The sequence below is a fragment of the Lutjanus erythropterus genome, chromosome 14 (assembly GCF_056507025.1).
Source record: "Lutjanus erythropterus isolate fLutEry1 chromosome 14, fLutEry1.hap2, whole genome shotgun sequence".
Lineage (NCBI taxonomy): Eukaryota > Metazoa > Chordata > Actinopteri > Lutjaniformes > Lutjanidae > Lutjanus > Lutjanus erythropterus.
Genome location: NC_139330.1, coordinates 15,595,219 through 15,612,100, shown reverse-complemented (window position 1 = coordinate 15,612,100; position 16,882 = coordinate 15,595,219). Strand labels below are relative to the sequence as shown.

Here is a 16,882-nt window from a genome sequence, read left to right as displayed (position 1 = left end):
CACTCTTCACTATCTTTCTGTTATCCCCTCATGATTTATTGCTCTGTAAAAGAATTCTTGAACATAGGGTAGTGTTTCAGTGAGTAAATCTTAAAGTTTCCCTGTTTTGTTTTTTTGTTTTTTTTTTTAGAAAATGGACCGGAATAAAGACGGGGTGGTCACCATAGAGGAGTTCATTGAGTCATGCAAAAAGGTATGGCAGAAAAGTGGATTTTGAAGTCCTAAAAGGATAGTTTTAGATTTTGGGAACTACAAATTGCAACCTTATCCAAACCTCTTGTCTCTCTGTCCAGGATGAAAACATCATGCAGTCCATGCAGCTGTTTGACAACGTCATCTAAGAATCTGGACCAGAGAGGATGCTGGCACCAGGGAGGGGAGTGTGTGTGTGTGTGTGTGTGTGTGTGTGTGTGTGTGTGTGTGTGTGTGTGTGTGTGTGTGTGTGTGAAAGAGGGATCGGGATAGAAAAGAGAGAGTGTGAATGTGTGTGTGTGTGTGTGTGTGTGCGTTTTCTGACTTGCAAGCTTGTGCTTGTGCGTCTGTTGAGAGCTGTGAGTCCTGAGGGCAACCAGAGGCCCTCTCCCTCATCCTGGACCCCCAGTGACATTTCTCCAAGCAACAGAGGAGCTGCCCTGACGCCCGTCCTCATCATGCAGAACCTTAGTTTTACCCCAGAGACACAGACCGAGAAGACAAGCAGCGGGCTCACAGGCACTGATGCACTCAAGACCCCCCACTTGTTTTAACTTTTTTTTTTTTTTAATTTATTACAATTACTGATGGAGGAACTATGTCGGCCTATAATGGCTGAACTCAGAGGGATGACCCCAAACCTTGTTCCAAGATTACTTCTCCCCTCTTCCCTCTGATGGCTGAGATTTGGATTTGTGAATCTGATCCTGCCTCTGTGCATGTGGGTAACACCTCCCTGGAGCCACGAGACTGCTCACGCCCCCCGGCCATAAAAATAGAAATGAGTGTACCGCCATCTAGTGGACGAAAGAGAGAGAGAGAGACACTTCCTGAGGAAACAAACAACGAATTGGGAGATCCATGCGGTCCCGTTTTTATGGAGGTGTTGTTTTCCACGAGGAACTGATTTCAGTATCGCATGATGATGTCACTAATATCCAATTATGTATTTACAGAGATACTCCAAAGTCTGCTTGTCTGTCTGCTGTTCCTAGTCATTCACAGGTGCCTCACCCTTTGTGTATGTGTGTGTGCATGTGTAACAGAAAGAGATGTCATCCATCTTACCCAAGTGAGACTCCAATGGGACGACACCCACCTCCATTCATGGGATTCTGGTAGAATAATTCCCGGCCTTCCAAACTGTTACAGTCCTAGCTGTAGGTGTCTATTGACTGTTGTACATTTTCTAGCATTCCCAGTGGTGTGATATTAGGCAGTACAATGTGGGGATTGCACTAGAGCTGACGAGGAGGGCTGGCATTACCGCAGTCGTACTAGTCTGTCAGTATACATCCAAGGGAAATTTATTAGATTGCAGATCGTATTTGTGAACTTCTTGTAATCGGAAATGTCATGTGGTTGTAGCAGGTTCTACCACTTCAAAAGAAATATCTCAAAACCCTTGTTGCATTAAATTAGGCTCATTCAATTTCAAAGAGGCATAGTGTGTGTGTGTGTGTGTGTGTGTGTGTGTGTGTGTGTGTGTGTACTGTTAGTGAGAGAGACATGATTTAATAACATAATTTCTTTTATGCCCTCCCTCCATCCCATTCTGTATTCTCCCTCTCTCTGTAACACCAAAGAGAAGATACAAATTAAAAGAGGTTCATGAAGCCACTCTAAGTTAAGATATAAAGCCCACCTGTGGGTGAAGAGAGAGGGAGATGCTGTGTAGTATGTAAGGCAAGGCGCAATCAGAGAATAAGGGATGCAATTTGGTAAATTCGCAATGTGGTTTACCTGCACACTGTCCAAACTGAAGTTCAGCTTTAGGTTGTAAACCCACGTTAGGCTCTGATGAGTCAGTTATTTTAGATAATATCAAAACCACACATTTATTTGCTTCTTTTCAAAGTAGAATTGCTCTTAAAGGGACAGTTCACCTCAAAAGAAATATGTTTCCTGTTGCTGTTGATCCATCTGGATTGTTTCAGTGTGAGTCGCAGAGTTTTAGAGATATTAGCCATAGAGATATCTGCCTTCACTCAAACATAATGGAACTAGATGGCACTCAGCCTGTGGCGCTCAAAGTACCAAAATAATACATTCAAAAAAACTCAACAGTAATTTCTCTTTCCAGAAATCACAACCCAGTTACTCAGGATAGTCCACACACCTTGTTGTGGGCAGTTTCATCTGGAAACTATTCTTTCTAGGGTAGAACCTCCCAGAAATACCTTCTTTCTGCAGTGGAATCTACTGGAACTACTTTCTTCCTAGCATTAAGAAAACGGTTCCTACATGAAACTGCTCACAAGGTCTGTGGATTAACGTGAGTAGCCAGGTAATGAAAGACACTGAGTTTTTCAAATGTATTTTTTGGTGCTTTGAGCATCACAAGCTGAGTGCTATCTAGTGCCATTATTTTCGAGAGACGGCAGACATCTCTAAAGCCGATAGCTCTACTTGTATGTATTTTTGATTTTAGGATGAACTGTCCCTTTAAATCTAAGATGGTGTATGTCGAAGAGGCACTAGAGCTGTAATTAAAAGGCTGGAGTGTCTTTTAAACCCAGAGGGACTAACATGGTATAGCAATAATGTTCTCCACCACGTATCAGCACCTTTCCACTCATCCAACCTCTCAGAGCACAGTATAAGGGTGCAGTATGACCCTGATGAAAATATGCACTAAACACCCTGCAATTTGTTTATTTTCTGTTCAGTATTTCCTTATTTTCCTGGAGGGAAAAGTAGTCTGGCTCTGATTGTTCCTTGCCAACAGTCTTCAACTTCCATTCCTGACCACAAGTAAAACCTGTCTATACCCGCATGTACTGTGTCTAGAACAATGAAAACCTACTAACCCGTTGTACTGACTGTCTAGTTAGCTAGCCTCAACTGGTTGCATTACGTATTCAAAACGTGTATATTTTGTACAGAGACAATAAAAATCACAGTTACTATGCAAAATGGACTGAAGTTTTAATTTTTTTCAGAGTGCGCTTTCAGCTTTACACTTCTAAAGATACAATACAAAGCAACAATCGAGAATCCACATATTTTACCTTATACTTCATCAAAACAAAGTCAGCAAGAAATGGTTCATAATTTAAAATATACACAATTATACATATAATCCCAACAGCCACATCTGATTCAACTAACAGGCAGTGTGTGACAAGGCAACCGGTGAGCAACCACCTTGGAAGCAAATTGTCATTGAAAACATCCTGTTAAAACTGTGTACATGACCAAAAACAATAAGTCAGTCTACTTAAGATATTCCTGCAGAACATCAAATATACAGTCTACCCTTCACTGGAAATCCTGTTGCTGTGTCCTTAAAGCTGGATTGAAATACGAAATTTGCATGTCTTTGTTTGATTCCTTGCAAAATAAAACACTTCACACAAAGTTGTCTTCTTCTGATGACAACATGCATCCGAACAGTTCAGTCAATTCCTCATTAACAGCCTTGATGTATTCTTGTAACATTTAATCAACAACACTATAATAACAAACCCTTGTTTTAATACTGCTGTGATTAAATAATTTAATGTCACATTAGGATTACAGTACCACAGGACTGATGCTTCAGCATGTGCATAAAAATCCAGTGTTAAATGAACTTTTCTTAATTTTTCACTTCTTTGAATGCCTTGTTCACAGTGACACTTACAAGCTTTGGCTTTTGGTTCTTATATCAGCTCTTTAAGATAGACTATCTGCACTGATACAAGTGATCAAATTGGATTTGTGCACCCAGACAAGACCAACCTATCTGCATGGGTTGCTGCAGTAGTGAAGTAGGCCTACACTGGTGACCCGGCTTTCCAACGTAGAGGCATAAGAAGTGTGTTGCCCTTTATACCGCTCTGGTAGTATCAGCATGATTCTGCACAGCTGCTCTGATGCACTTCTGTCACTCTGGATTTGATGTTGTTGTGGTTTGTCACTTTGCAAGTGACACAAAAGAAACTTAAAAAACAAAATTAAGTAGCCACAGTGTCCAGACTGAGATGCATCTGTTGAAATCAAACTGCTATCGCATTTCAAACCACTTCCAACTGTGTCTTTAATTGCTGTTCTTTGCTGTCCCGACTTTCTAAAATCAATCTTGATATGATCTGTATATGCCACAAATTGTCTCTGGGCCGGCAGTCTGAACAAGGTCTGAGAGGCTTGAGGTGTGGCTTGCAGGGATTAAATTTGTCCATAAAGGAGCAGCATTTACTTGGGCATCTTGCGGAGCTCTGCCAGAACCCAAATGGCCAGTGAGAGAAGAGCCACAGAGCCAGACTGGTGAGTTGCTGCCAGTGGAGTGGGGACATACAGTAACAGAGTGCTGATCCCGAGGGCAACCTACAGAACACAACCACACACAGGTTAGTCAAACTGAAAAGTAACATACTGGGTTTATTTGTTTCTGGGCTGACTGACCACCTACCTGTGTGTAGGCCATCGCTGTGAGGAGGGTGATAGCGAGCTTAGCCCTCCTGGGCAGCACCATCCTTCGAGAGAACAGATAGAGGCCTGTAATCGCAGTCAAAGAAGAGATTGCCTAGAAAAAGAAAACAACAAAAGACCATCAACACCCTTAATTTGAATTAAAATGTTGCTCGCACAGTCATTTCCGTTTAGAAATAATAAAATACCAAAATTCTGTGGTCAAACTGCACAGTCGTGGGATTTTCAAAGAAATTCTTGAGGGCGGGAGAGAAGGCCAGTAGGTCGTCAGGGATCCATCGTTCTCCCATCTTAGGAAAGGAGTTATACACCAGCCCAGCATCCAAACCAGCAACAAAAGCACCTGTATAAAAGCATATGTTTAGATTACATTCTTATTTCTCTTAGCATCAACATTAGATTTGCTGTGTTTTAATTTTACCTCAATTTTAGCTTAACTTTGTCTTGCTTTTGTTTGGCTTTCTCTTGTTTATTGCCCCCTGGGTAACCTGTGCTGGCTTTGCTTTAGCACTTTGTAAACTAATTTTAAAGTTCTATATAAATAAAAGTTATTATTATTATTATTATTATTATTGTTATTAGTTGTAGTATCATCTCCAAAGAGGCTTGAATCTGAAAGCACTCGTATAGATTTACTTAGAGAGAGGCATTCACATATTTAAGTTTGTGATGTTTCATTCACAAAATAAACAGTACCTGAGAGAGCAGTGAGGAAGACGAGGCCACCAGTACCCTTGGCAAACCTCCTAAGCTGCAGGAGACGTTTGGTTTCTACCAGCTGGGAGAGAGATGCCATCAGGAATTAAAAAACAAACACCTGCAGACTATGATGCATTTGCTCACTCAGATCAAGGTTAAAACAGTATTACTTTAGATAAAGACAGAAGTTGTACAATGTACCTTGTGTGTAGGCAGCAGCAGAGTGAGCCCTGTCCAGAGGCTGGCGCAGTAGAGCAACAAGGCAGAACCAAGGTGAGCACTCAGACGATACTGGCTGACCCGTGGGATGTCGTGAGACTCAGGCTTCTCCTCCAGGCCGCTTTTTACCATGTACCACCCCAGAAGACCCTGACAGGACACATACAATGAACAGTTATTAATTTTTTACATTAATTTGAAGTCCATACAACGTGACACTAATAGCGATCCTCTCCCATCATCACTGCTGTGCCAAGTCTTACCTGGAAGAAGACAAATCCACAAAGCCCCAGCACTTTTCCCTTCATGGAGCGAGTGAAGTATCCTTTCCTCCAGAAGTAAACAGTGGGGAGAATGTATGCAAGTCCAACCAGCCTACCCCACATACGATGGCCCCACTCCATGTAGAAGATAAACTTAAACTCAGGTAGAGTCATGTCATGGTTCATTCTGGAAAATACGTAATGACAACAGATAATTAATCTTTGAATTTGAGACTGAACTCATCATTGTGTTTCTTACATAACAATTAAGTATATTCAGTTACATTTTATTGAAAGCTGAGTTTGTCATTAACTAGAAAATTTAGGCCAGTCAGTGTTTGGAAGCTGCTGATGTGAAAACATTTTTAGGAGAACGTTCAAAAACATTACAGATTTAAAGTTAGTTGCTGTCAAGAATTAGTCAGTGAATAAAAAGAGATTTCAATCAAATTTAAAGTTGATTATATGTGATGGAATACCTATAAGATTTTAACTGAGCAAGTGTGTGTTTTGATAAGGCAAACTGAAAAGGTGGGGACTTACATTTTGAATTCAGGAAACTGCTGGTACTTGGAAAACTCAGCCTCCCACTCAGCTTGTGACTGAGGCGGCTTCATCTCCCTCACCAGATGCCAGTCAACCATGGAAAGCCCAGATTCTGTCAACCTGATTGAAACAAATGCACATATACAGTAGGTACCACATACACAATGAGTACCTCTCAACACCACTTCAATACAAACAGGACTATCATTTAATAGAATATTTACCTTGTGACACCACCCAATACAACAGCCCCAACCACCAGCCCGCTGCAGCCGAGTAACCAGCGACCTACTATGCGATTTGTGGCCGCATTGGGAACAGTAACTGCTGCCGGGGAGGGGGAAGCCCCCGCCTCTGCTGTGATGGTGCTCTGACCTCTCTTCACAAGCCATTGTCGTAGCTGCGGACTCCGCTGTAAATAAAAGGAGAGAAAAGACTTGAAATGATACTAGACAACACAACTTATCCATCTTTATCTGTATCCCCAAATATTGTCACATTAACCTCAAAAACAAAAATATATTATTAACTTCATTAGAGAAATCTTAATTCTAACACATGGTTTGTGACAATAGTTTTCAGTTTCATGACACATGAACATGCCCCCCTCCCCAACAAAAAGTCAACCATTTGTCTGACAGCTTTAGTTACTACTTACTGTTCAAATTACAATTTTTCATACTTTTCCTCTGCAGTGAAATCCAAGTATCTCCAACTAATAACAGCAATGAAATTAATACAGCATCTATATTAATCAAAAATCATATATAATAGAGCTGAAACAATTAATTGATTAGTTGTCAATTATTAAGTTAATAGCCAGCTACTTTGATAATCAGTTAATTGGTCTGATTCCAGCTTCTTAACTGAATATATTCTGGTTTCTTTACTCCTTTATGACTGTGAGCAGAACATCTTTGGACTGTACGGAAAACAAGATATCCGAGGACGTCATCCTGGGCTTTGGGAAACACTCATCGACATTTTTCATCATTTTCAGACATTTTATAGACCAAACAATTCATCAATTAATTGAGAAAGCAGCTGACAGATTAATCGATGATAAAAATAATTGTTAGTTGCAGCTTTAATATACAATATTAAAATACTAACAGGAACCATTTAACAACACAATCAATACTTTTGATATCTTAGGTACATTTTATTGATAATACCTGCTTACATCTTTTTACTTAAGATTTTCAATGAAGGACTTTAACTTGTAGTGGCGTGTTTTCATAGTGAGCTATTAGTACTTCTACTGAGTGGGATCTGAATACAGGTTACTCTCCAGCACTAGCGTTGATTTGACAGTAAAAGCAACATCGGGATGATGGCAGGTCAGTGAGGTAATTTCAGTTACATGCGGACGTGACTGCTGCTGAGTACACAGGCAGGTAGCGACGCTAACTCTCATAACTAAAGTAAAATAAATAAACCTTGAAAACAACACTTAAGTGAAACAAAAGTGAGCTGGCCGGTGGATGTCTGACATATTGTGTCACAATTAACGCTATATTATTTGCAGAGCAGCGTCTGACCTTTTTCATGCTTTAGCTGGTTAGCTAATGCTAGCAGCTAGCTAGCTTTAAACTTACATTGTTGTATTGAAATCCCTTGCCAGCATTTCTGCAGCCGCAAAAAATGGTTGTCCTTATTGATGAGAGTAACATCTTTGTGCCGACCTGGACTGACAGTGCTGTTGTACAAGATGCAGCTCAGGTAAACGCTGTAACCGGTTCTTACACAACCATGTTTCCTAACCAACAGTTCAACTTTGACCCCCTGACGTCACAAGAAATCGACGAACAAATCTAGATATTAATTATTTTGTTAGACGTGAAACACAATACATAATAAGTAACAAAATAACAAATATCACAGTTATATATTATTTATTATTTTATATTTTAATTTTATCATAAAGAGACGGGGTAGCCAGCTGGTGGGTGCATGTTTTGTTTGTTAGCGTATCCCACATGGGCGGACACCTTCCGCCCTTTGGCCCGATAACATTGTATAACCAGTTTAGCACCGTACACTCGCCAAACCCCGTGTTTGAAATTCAACTACCCGGATATCACTGATTTACTGTAGTGGCTGCAGTAGTCACCCTAACAACATGTACTGACTTCATATCGCTTCCAATCGACTGATAAGGTCCCATGAATCGATAGGAAGTGGATTTGACAGGTAGTTGTTGTGGAAGTTAAAACTTTTAGCTAGCTAAATGATTGTGAACGTGTTAACTAACAAATTCACATTGAATTTCTCTCTCTTCCTGTCTGTCTGTCTGTCTCTCTGTCTGTCTGTCAGTATGGCAGATGGCTTTTTAATGGAGGTGTGTGTGGACTCCGTGGAGTCTGCTGTCAATGCTGAACGAGGAGGTTGGTAAAATGTTTGACACTGTTGTTCTTCTTCTATTAAATCCACTGTGACCTGCTTGCTTAAGAGTTAATACAGTGAGTTCAGCTTGAGAGTAAGGGTCAAAGGTTGCAGCCAATCATAGAGCTGCCTCAAACAGATCTTTTCTGTGCCCAGTGCTGAGTATTAAATAGACATGTAGTGTTATTTCATTTCTCAAAGGTCACAGACCATAAAGGTGCACTCCATAGGCTGTGCAGCCTGAGCGTTTGTCTCTCTTGACAGGTGCAGGTCGACTTGAACTGTGTTCTAGTCTTCTGGAGGGAGGACTCACTCCCAGCCTAGGTGAGCACGTATTCATGTACAGCCCGAAGCTCTAGACTCTATCTGCAGAGACCAGACTTGCAAATTGAATCACACATGCCACCGTTATGTGCTTTGCCACAGGTCTGCTGCAGGTTGTGAAGCAGTATGTCAAAATTCCAGTCTATGTGATGATTCGGCCTCGTGGCGGGGACTTCTTGTACTCCGACCAGGAAGTGGAGGTGATGAGGAAGGACATAGAGCTGATGAAGAGCCACGGGGCTGATGGACTAGTGCTGGGAGCCCTGACAGAGGATGGACGGGTGGACGCAGAGCTCTGTATGGAGTTACTGGGTAATGTCAACCTGTATATTAGATCTTATGTATTCAGGCTTACACAAACATAACCAAGATGCTCACTAACAGTTTGTGATGTTCAGTTCCATATTTTGAAGGTCCCTGTAGACAAAAGTGGTATTAAATATACTGTCAAAAATACATTTATCAAAATAAAAATCTCCTCCTGCTTCTTTTAACTGGTTAAACATACTACTCTCAATGACGCTCCCAGGGAACATTTAAACAGAGTCTCATTTCAGCTGATTTCACAGACAAACTTGACCCAGTGGCATAACATATTTTGTTTGTATAGAATTCATTTTTTCTTTTAACTGAAAGTGCTTCTGCTTATAAAATGAAATAACATAAAATAAAATAAGCCAGTCTTTGGTTGTGAATGTGTGAACGATGTACAATTGCGATATAGAAACAATACAGCAGACACTATATTATTATTTATGTAATTAAAATTAATAAAATAAAATAATTAAGCATGTAAAATCAAGGTTAATATCATCATAGTCTGACACAGTATCAAGACATTTTTTCATTGAAATATTGCAATTCTTGATATAGTACTTAAATTGAATTTAGGCATTCATGTTAGGAGCACAGGTGTTTTTCCTTCTATGACAGGTCAAACTGTTGGCTGGGAAGAAGGTGTGTACTTTTATTATATCTGCCTGCTGTAATTACCATGGCAAAGGTACACAAGGATCTTTCCCTCCTTTCTGATTTGTTTATAATATACAGTGTGTTCTGTGTAATAGTCCTCTTTGATTTATTCCAGATATCAGTCTTCTCACTATTTTAATTCTTGAATAGTTTTGTGTGACCTTTTTCAGATTTTGCTACAACATTTTCTTAAAGCTAACCCCCATTAATATCCCTCCTTAGGGGCATCTTCAGAAGCCCATACTTGTCTGCAGTATCAAATTAAATTGCACCTGCTATTAAATCATATAATGATAAAGCCAGTCTTTTTGCCGACTCTGCTAATATTTTCACACACACCGTGAATCACATCATAACAAACAAAGCCAAGATATTATAAGACCTGATATCTTTTGAAGGCATAGGTCCAAACTTAATTATGTGGTTGCCCCATGTGAGAAGGTCCACGCCCTCTGCAGATATAAACAGCTCATTCTAAGGTCGTGGTTCCCAAACTGGGGGGCAGAACCCCGTCTGGGGCAGTGGATGACCAGGGGAGAAAGAGCTTTCTGATGCTATCCTTCTGACCTTTATTTCTCTAAAATTCAACTTGAATCACTTTTATTTTTTTTTTATCAGTTCCACAATTATTGTTAAGGATTGATAATAATTGTGGGGTGAGGGGCACAAACTTTTTTTGGCTCCTTACCTTGGTGTTCTAAGGTAATGATTCTTATTCTCAGGTGATTATACAATAATGATGAAATACTTATTAATATTATATTCCATTTTTGCCATATGCTGCCGGTGAAACCCTGTAAATCTTTTACACAGGACCTTTAATTTATGTTGAAGTATCCTAAAGTCTGTCCTGGGAGTCTTGGTGCACAGTGTTTGTGGTGAGAAATGAATGAATTGTATTAGAGGTTCTGTATATTTCTGTGTTTTTGTCTGATCACCTCTTTTTTCCTCACTAGCTGCTGCTCGACCTTTGTCTGTCACTTTCCACCGAGGTAACATTTTCTTTTTCACATCATATGTAGACTTGACCCTTTTAAAGTGCTTTGCAGAAAAAAAGAGAGAGTTTCAGACTTTCAATGATGAAAAAGACAGTTTAAGTGCCTTTATTAGTGCTTCTGCATGTGGAGCCCTGAAAGGTGCAGGAAGACTTAATAATATATATTACTGAGACTGAACTCACGTCATTAAACTGATATCAATCCTATGGCAGCTTTTGACATGGTTCATGACCCAGCCGTTGCTCTGGAGACTCTGGTATCACTGGGGTTCCAGCGTGTGTTGACAAGTGGCTGTGACACGTCTGCTTTGGAGGGACTCCCTCTCATTAAACGACTCATTGATCAAGTATGTATAAATTAAAAATTAACTTTACTGTAATGCAGCCTTTAAAACCAAGAATAGACAACAGTTGTGCCATATCACAATATACAAATCCAAGATATTATATCACGGTGTCAATATAATATCATTATATTTCCCAGCCTTAATATGCATACATGTTTGCATGCAAGCATCTATAAACAGCACAGCTATTTATCTTTTATCTCCACCTGTTCTTCCACTCAACAGGCCAAAGGGAGAATTGCCATCATGCCAGGTTAGTACTTTTGCTTTTGTTTTGTATGCAGTTTATCTCTGTGTTGTATTTTTCTCATGATTTTTTTTAAATGAATTTGAAATACAGGAGGGGGCATCACAGAGAGGAACCTGCAGAGAATTTTAGAGGGATCGGGGGCTCAAGAGTTTCACTGCTCAGCCCGCTCCAGTAAGGATTCTGCCATGAAGTTCAGGTATGTTTAAATCTGGTCTCAACTTATTAATTTTTCACATGTGTGCATACATTACAAGAGTTGTTGCAAGTATAAGGAATGTTTAAGGAATAACGTTTCCATGTGCAGGAACTCTTGTGTGACGATGGGAGCTTCTTTCTCAGCACCTGAGTACGGCCTGAAGGTGGCAGATGTGAGCAAAGTCCGCACTCTCAATGCAATAGCCAGAAATACCTTGTGAATGGGTACTGGACAATCATGACAGACAACAAAACAGATACCTCAAAGTGATCATGAGTAATTGTGCTGATATGTCTGCATTTATTTTCACTAAAGCCCAGAATAAGTTGACGTTTTAGAATTGCCACAGATTTCTGTTTTGCTCTTTTGTGTTTAATCACTGATCAAACAGTCCTTGTAAAGTTAGAGCTCAGGGACAGCTCTGCAGCCTTCTGGGATATGCAGTTTTTCAAAGAATGTCACAGTGGAGAGTGATGAATAATTTCCATTTATTGTACACGTGTATGTGGCCTCAGTAATAAATAATGTGATAAAACGCTAAATAGATTGCTAAATTAAAAATGGAAAACTGCTGCTGCAGTTTTCAGAATAGTGTTTTTTTTCCAGTTGCCAGACAGTTGACCTATATTTATTTACAACACTCCCAATTTACAGCAGACGATAAAGTAAACCTGTGACCTCCTGTACTATTTTTTTTACAAGGACATAAACATTGTGACTTGATTCAGTTTGTTCAGAATTTAATTAAAAAATTCAGCAAGTAAGTGCACTTTCTTTTATTTTTATCATAATAAAATCTCTGATATAATTACAGCCATTGCATTTAAGAAATACTACGGAAGCCATGTCGGTAAAAAAGCAGGTGATCCATTTTCTAAGTCTGATCTAAATTGTTTTGGCTCTTGTGATTATGATTAGAGATCGGGGGGAAAAAAGGTTTACCCTGGGGTTGTTTCAAAAAGTAGGTTTACTAAGTCGTCTGGATGACTAAGAAAAACCCAGAAACCCAGTTTTCAACCTAACATGACCAGGACAAATTCTATGCAATGCTGTAATTCATTCACAGTGAAGACCTGAAAGACAGAGGACATAATACAACAGTATGAAATAACTGACGTGGGCATTTTCAAGGAAGTAGGTTTATTGGAGTAACTGGATAACTTTGCTCGGCTAAATTTAGCAAATTTCCCCATTGTGGGACTAATGAAGGATAATCGTATGTTAACCCTAAATTGATCATCAAATTAAGTTCCATTTTTGAGGAGGATCAACAGGCATGTGCACAGGTAGGGGTCTACCTGTGGTGCTCAAGCACCTGCTGTTGGTTTTATATTTTAGTTTTAAAATTTTTCCTATGGCATCAATTCTCTTTTAAAGTGTGCTTGATGCTCGCTCTCTCACTCCCTCTTCGACTTGCCCTGACACCGTCACCAGAGCTAATGCTTGCAAATAGAGGACCCTGCAAAGCAGCATGATTCACGTCTTCCTGAACTGTGGCTTTCACTGGTGACAGCCAGGTAACGATAGCATTTGCACTAATCCTCGGCAATGTTTGTCAGTGTTGTGAATTAAAACATGTCAATACAGCCAGTCTGACAGCTGCAGTTGTTGAGCCTAGAGAAGAAAATGAAATAGGAAAAAAGCGGTCAGCAGAAATGTGCAATTATGTAGTCAGACTCCACAAGGGCAGGGACTTGAACACCTCCTGGGGTCTATTTCAGGATGTGCCTGCAAAACCTCCGCAGGACTGAAACATGGACTGATGATGACTGAAGGTTTAACTGAGCAAAATTATCCAGTCACTTGAATTGACCTATTTCTTAGACTTCATTCATTATTGTGTTATGTTCTCTGTCTTCCAGGTCTACACTACAAATGTATGACAGAATTGCAGTTCATTATCACCAATTCCTGACAGTATTTGTCTTAGTCATGTCATATTGAAAACTAGTTTCATGCTCAGAAGAAACACATAAATATTCACTTCAAAACGAACTTGTTTGACTTAACGTAGCCTGTAAAATTTGGTGTCTCTAAGTCATGTGTTCACTGCTGGGGTCTGGTCAGAGAGCAGAAACAATCTGTTACAGATGAGTTAGATGTTAAATGTTTAAGTTTGCCCAATGTGCAGACACTTCATTTGTTATAGCAGTAAAGAATGATGAATGTAGAGGCCCTATGTATTGTATGAGAGTAGGAACATGACCTGTTATCACCTATTTAAGCAAAGCTCAGGCTGTACAGAAAACAGTTTTAATCAAATATCATAGAAATCTTTGCAAGTTAACAAGTCTCAGTTATAGACTGAATATCACTGACTGAAAATTATTTGTTTTGCCATTTTATAAAATGCCACATTGCCCTCTCCCTCTTGAAATTGTTTTTTGCATTTGCATTCACCCTCAACATAACATTTCCCAGCTTCAGCTGAAGTTCAGCTATGAACCCGACTTCATATGTTGCTCCAAAACCTGTATGTACCTGTCTGCATCAATGGCACCTTCACAGATGTGACAGTTAGCCATGTTAGCCATGTGATGGGCATGAACACACCCCGATACCATCACAGATTGCTAGATTTTAAAGTTAGCACTAATAACAATCTGGATGTTCCTCTTCCTCTTTAGCCAGGAGGACGCAACAGTCCTGACTTCTGACACCAATCTGAAATGTGGACTTGTCAAACCACGGTGCACCTTCCACTTTCCACTGTTTTTGATAAAAAGCTTTTGCTTTGGAGGTTCTCGTGGAGATGCAGCAACAAAATGTGTTTACCGACAGCAATTTTTCTTTTGCTTGCTTGTGAACGACTGCGTCTTTTGATCATCCCCCTTCAATACCAAATCATGATACTATCGCCTCTGTTTACCTGTGGCATGTCTTCTTGAAACATGTTATATGCATCAAATTCAGAATGAGTTTATATTCACAAAAGACAAAGTTCTTGAGTTTGAACATTAAATATCTTGTCTTTGTACTGTATTCAATTGAATACAAGTTGGAAAGGGATTTAAAATCATTGCATTCAGTTTTTATTTACATTTTAAGCTGCATCCCGATTATTTTCTAACTGCACTTCACTACTGCGTAACAAGTATTCAGACTGAGCTGATAGGACTTATTAGATTAGCATAGCACTACAGTTATAACTCAGATATTACTGCTCTCATTGAATATGTATTTGTTGTCCTCACGTGTCACAAGCCTGTCCTTGGGGCTGTACGCATAGACATGACTCAGCTAGTTTACAACCAAGTGATGTTATCAAACTCGTAATGATTAACCGTAACACAGTCAGAGTAATCTGTTTTAGGACCATCACAGTCAGTCAAAGGTTTTTCACACACATTGTTTAACATTAATAAGAGGTGCACCGCTGTAAATGAAATACTTCACTAGACAACAAACCTGCCTGCGTCATGCTGAGTGGTCATTTTACACTGTTGAAATTTAAGTTTTAGCACAGTGTTTGCTCATTTACAGTGCCAAAGATAATCATGTTCTCCAGTTTATCAGCTCTTTTTTTGTTGTTAAAGGTGTTTGTTAGAAAATGGATAACACTGAAAGGAAGCTGCTGTATTTTCGCCTACCCTTCCCATTGTGTACAGGGCTGTTGATTTGCGAAAGCAGTGGAGTGGAAGTGCTGCTGGGTGTTTGTGGTGATCACGTACAGATGCTCTTTTGATTCTGTGAAGGGCTCGTTGCACCGGTGAAATCAATCTCAGTAAGATGTCCAAAATGAAAGACAATCTAAAGCACACAGAAGGCTTTGTGCAAAATTGAAATACCTTTAAGGCCTGACCAATATTTGATTTTTGAGGTGGATGAAAATACCAATATTAGGGAGTGAACATATTCCGAAATATAATTATATTGGCCCATATTCTTTATGTATGGGTAGTTGACAAATATGAAAAAAATACATATTTATGTAGTCTGAAATCTGGTCACTAACTTTGTCAGTTCTTTTTCACAAAACATTTTCAATAAACTGTACTGTAAACGTGTCCTGTGGTGTGATGTTAAACAAAATTAAGTCTTAAATGCTTAAATTGTTAAACGCTTATTTTTATAAAGTGTTATTTGTATCATGTAAAATTATAGATTTTTCATTTTTTCCCTTTGACATGTTAGATTTGTTGGACTTCTTCAATAAATGCAAGTCAAACTTTGCTGTCACTCTTTCAAAACTGTTGAGAATTACACCAATTTCAGACGAGTAAGTATCGTACCTCCCCTAATGCAGTATTCAACTGTTTTTCAAAAAGATATTTTGATGTAGGACATTATATAATATTATTTCAATTAAGAAAAAGTAGGTAAAATGCTGCATATAAAACTAAATATGTGAAAATAAAAACAATCTGCAGTATGCTCATATCAGCATGTATCATACAGTACATACACCGACACTGATTATAGACTGATATAGCCGATATATTGATCTGACTCTATTTTACATGGCAACACTTCTTTATAATGAGCATCAGTGACCCTGTTGGAGACACAACCAACCAACAACACCCCTAAAGTGAAGTCAAAGGTCTCTATCTTGGTCGGCCTCTGGTTTTAAATAACACTGCCTTGTAAAATAAAGGTATTTTTTATATTTACCAAAACCTACCGTGTGTCTCATGTTGTTCTTGAAAGAGACTTGCATTTTTTATTGAGACTAATTTTCACCCATGCAGTGAGCCCTTCACAAGGTTGAATAATGCTGTTAATTCTTCTGTGCGTCAAGTGATCCTCTCTCTCTCTTTTTTTTTTTTCACATAGACAAACTCACACATGCATACCAGCGGGAATCCTCTATTTCTGTGGGTCATGTCTGGTAGCAGTTTACCTCTGGAGAAGCCTTTTAAAAAAGCGAAGCCAAAATTACCATGGGACATAAAGAAAACCCAGAGGTTTACTGTACCACCCGGCTGCTCCAGGTCAGACTGACAGGTCATTTTTTGACCTGTCTGAATTTACAGAAAAGCACAAGCAAAGAAAGTTCATCTGTTCTCAATCTTCCTTTGACTTGAAGCTCCTCTATTGTCAAGCCCCCTTCCTGCTCAGAGTAGAAAACAGAGGGAG

At 39.4% G+C, this 16,882-nt stretch overlaps 3 protein-coding genes across 6 annotated transcripts in view; 2 read left to right on the top strand and 1 right to left on the bottom strand.

Moving 5' to 3' along the window:
• The window catches only part of LOC146315353 (A-type potassium channel modulatory protein KCNIP2), a 156,352-nt gene extending 154,254 nt beyond the window's left edge, over positions 1–2,098 (top strand). For all 4 annotated transcript variants that reach the window (XM_084735861.1, XM_084735865.1, XM_084735864.1 and 1 more), the window contains 2 exons: positions 131–193; positions 294–2,098. In XM_084735861.1, the coding sequence (XP_084591987.1) occupies positions 131–193; positions 294–341 (111 nt within the window). In that variant the 3' untranslated portion in view covers positions 342–2,098. The remainder of the gene's footprint in view (positions 1–130; positions 194–293) is intronic.
• A 1,735-nt stretch (positions 2,099–3,833) lies between these two features.
• cox15 (cytochrome c oxidase assembly factor COX15) lies at positions 3,834–8,117 on the bottom strand. Its single transcript, XM_084735858.1, has 9 exons — positions 7,931–8,117; positions 6,557–6,744; positions 6,330–6,452; positions 5,787–5,973; positions 5,506–5,673; positions 5,302–5,383; positions 4,794–4,948; positions 4,586–4,699; positions 3,834–4,500 (listed from the first exon to the last, which is right to left on the bottom strand). The coding sequence occupies exons 1-9, from the start codon at positions 8,003–8,005 to the stop codon at positions 4,369–4,371; spliced, it is 1,224 nt and encodes a 407-aa protein (XP_084591984.1). The 5' UTR covers positions 8,006–8,117; the 3' UTR covers positions 3,834–4,368.
• A 251-nt stretch (positions 8,118–8,368) lies between these two features.
• cutc (cutC copper transporter homolog (E. coli)) lies at positions 8,369–12,567 on the top strand. Its single transcript, XM_084735859.1, has 9 exons — positions 8,369–8,525; positions 8,649–8,719; positions 8,982–9,041; positions 9,144–9,353; positions 10,970–11,005; positions 11,224–11,357; positions 11,583–11,610; positions 11,698–11,803; positions 11,912–12,567. The coding sequence occupies exons 2-9, from the start codon at positions 8,650–8,652 to the stop codon at positions 12,021–12,023; spliced, it is 756 nt and encodes a 251-aa protein (XP_084591985.1). The 5' UTR covers positions 8,369–8,525; position 8,649; the 3' UTR covers positions 12,024–12,567.
• Positions 12,568–16,882: the final 4,315 nt, after the last annotated feature.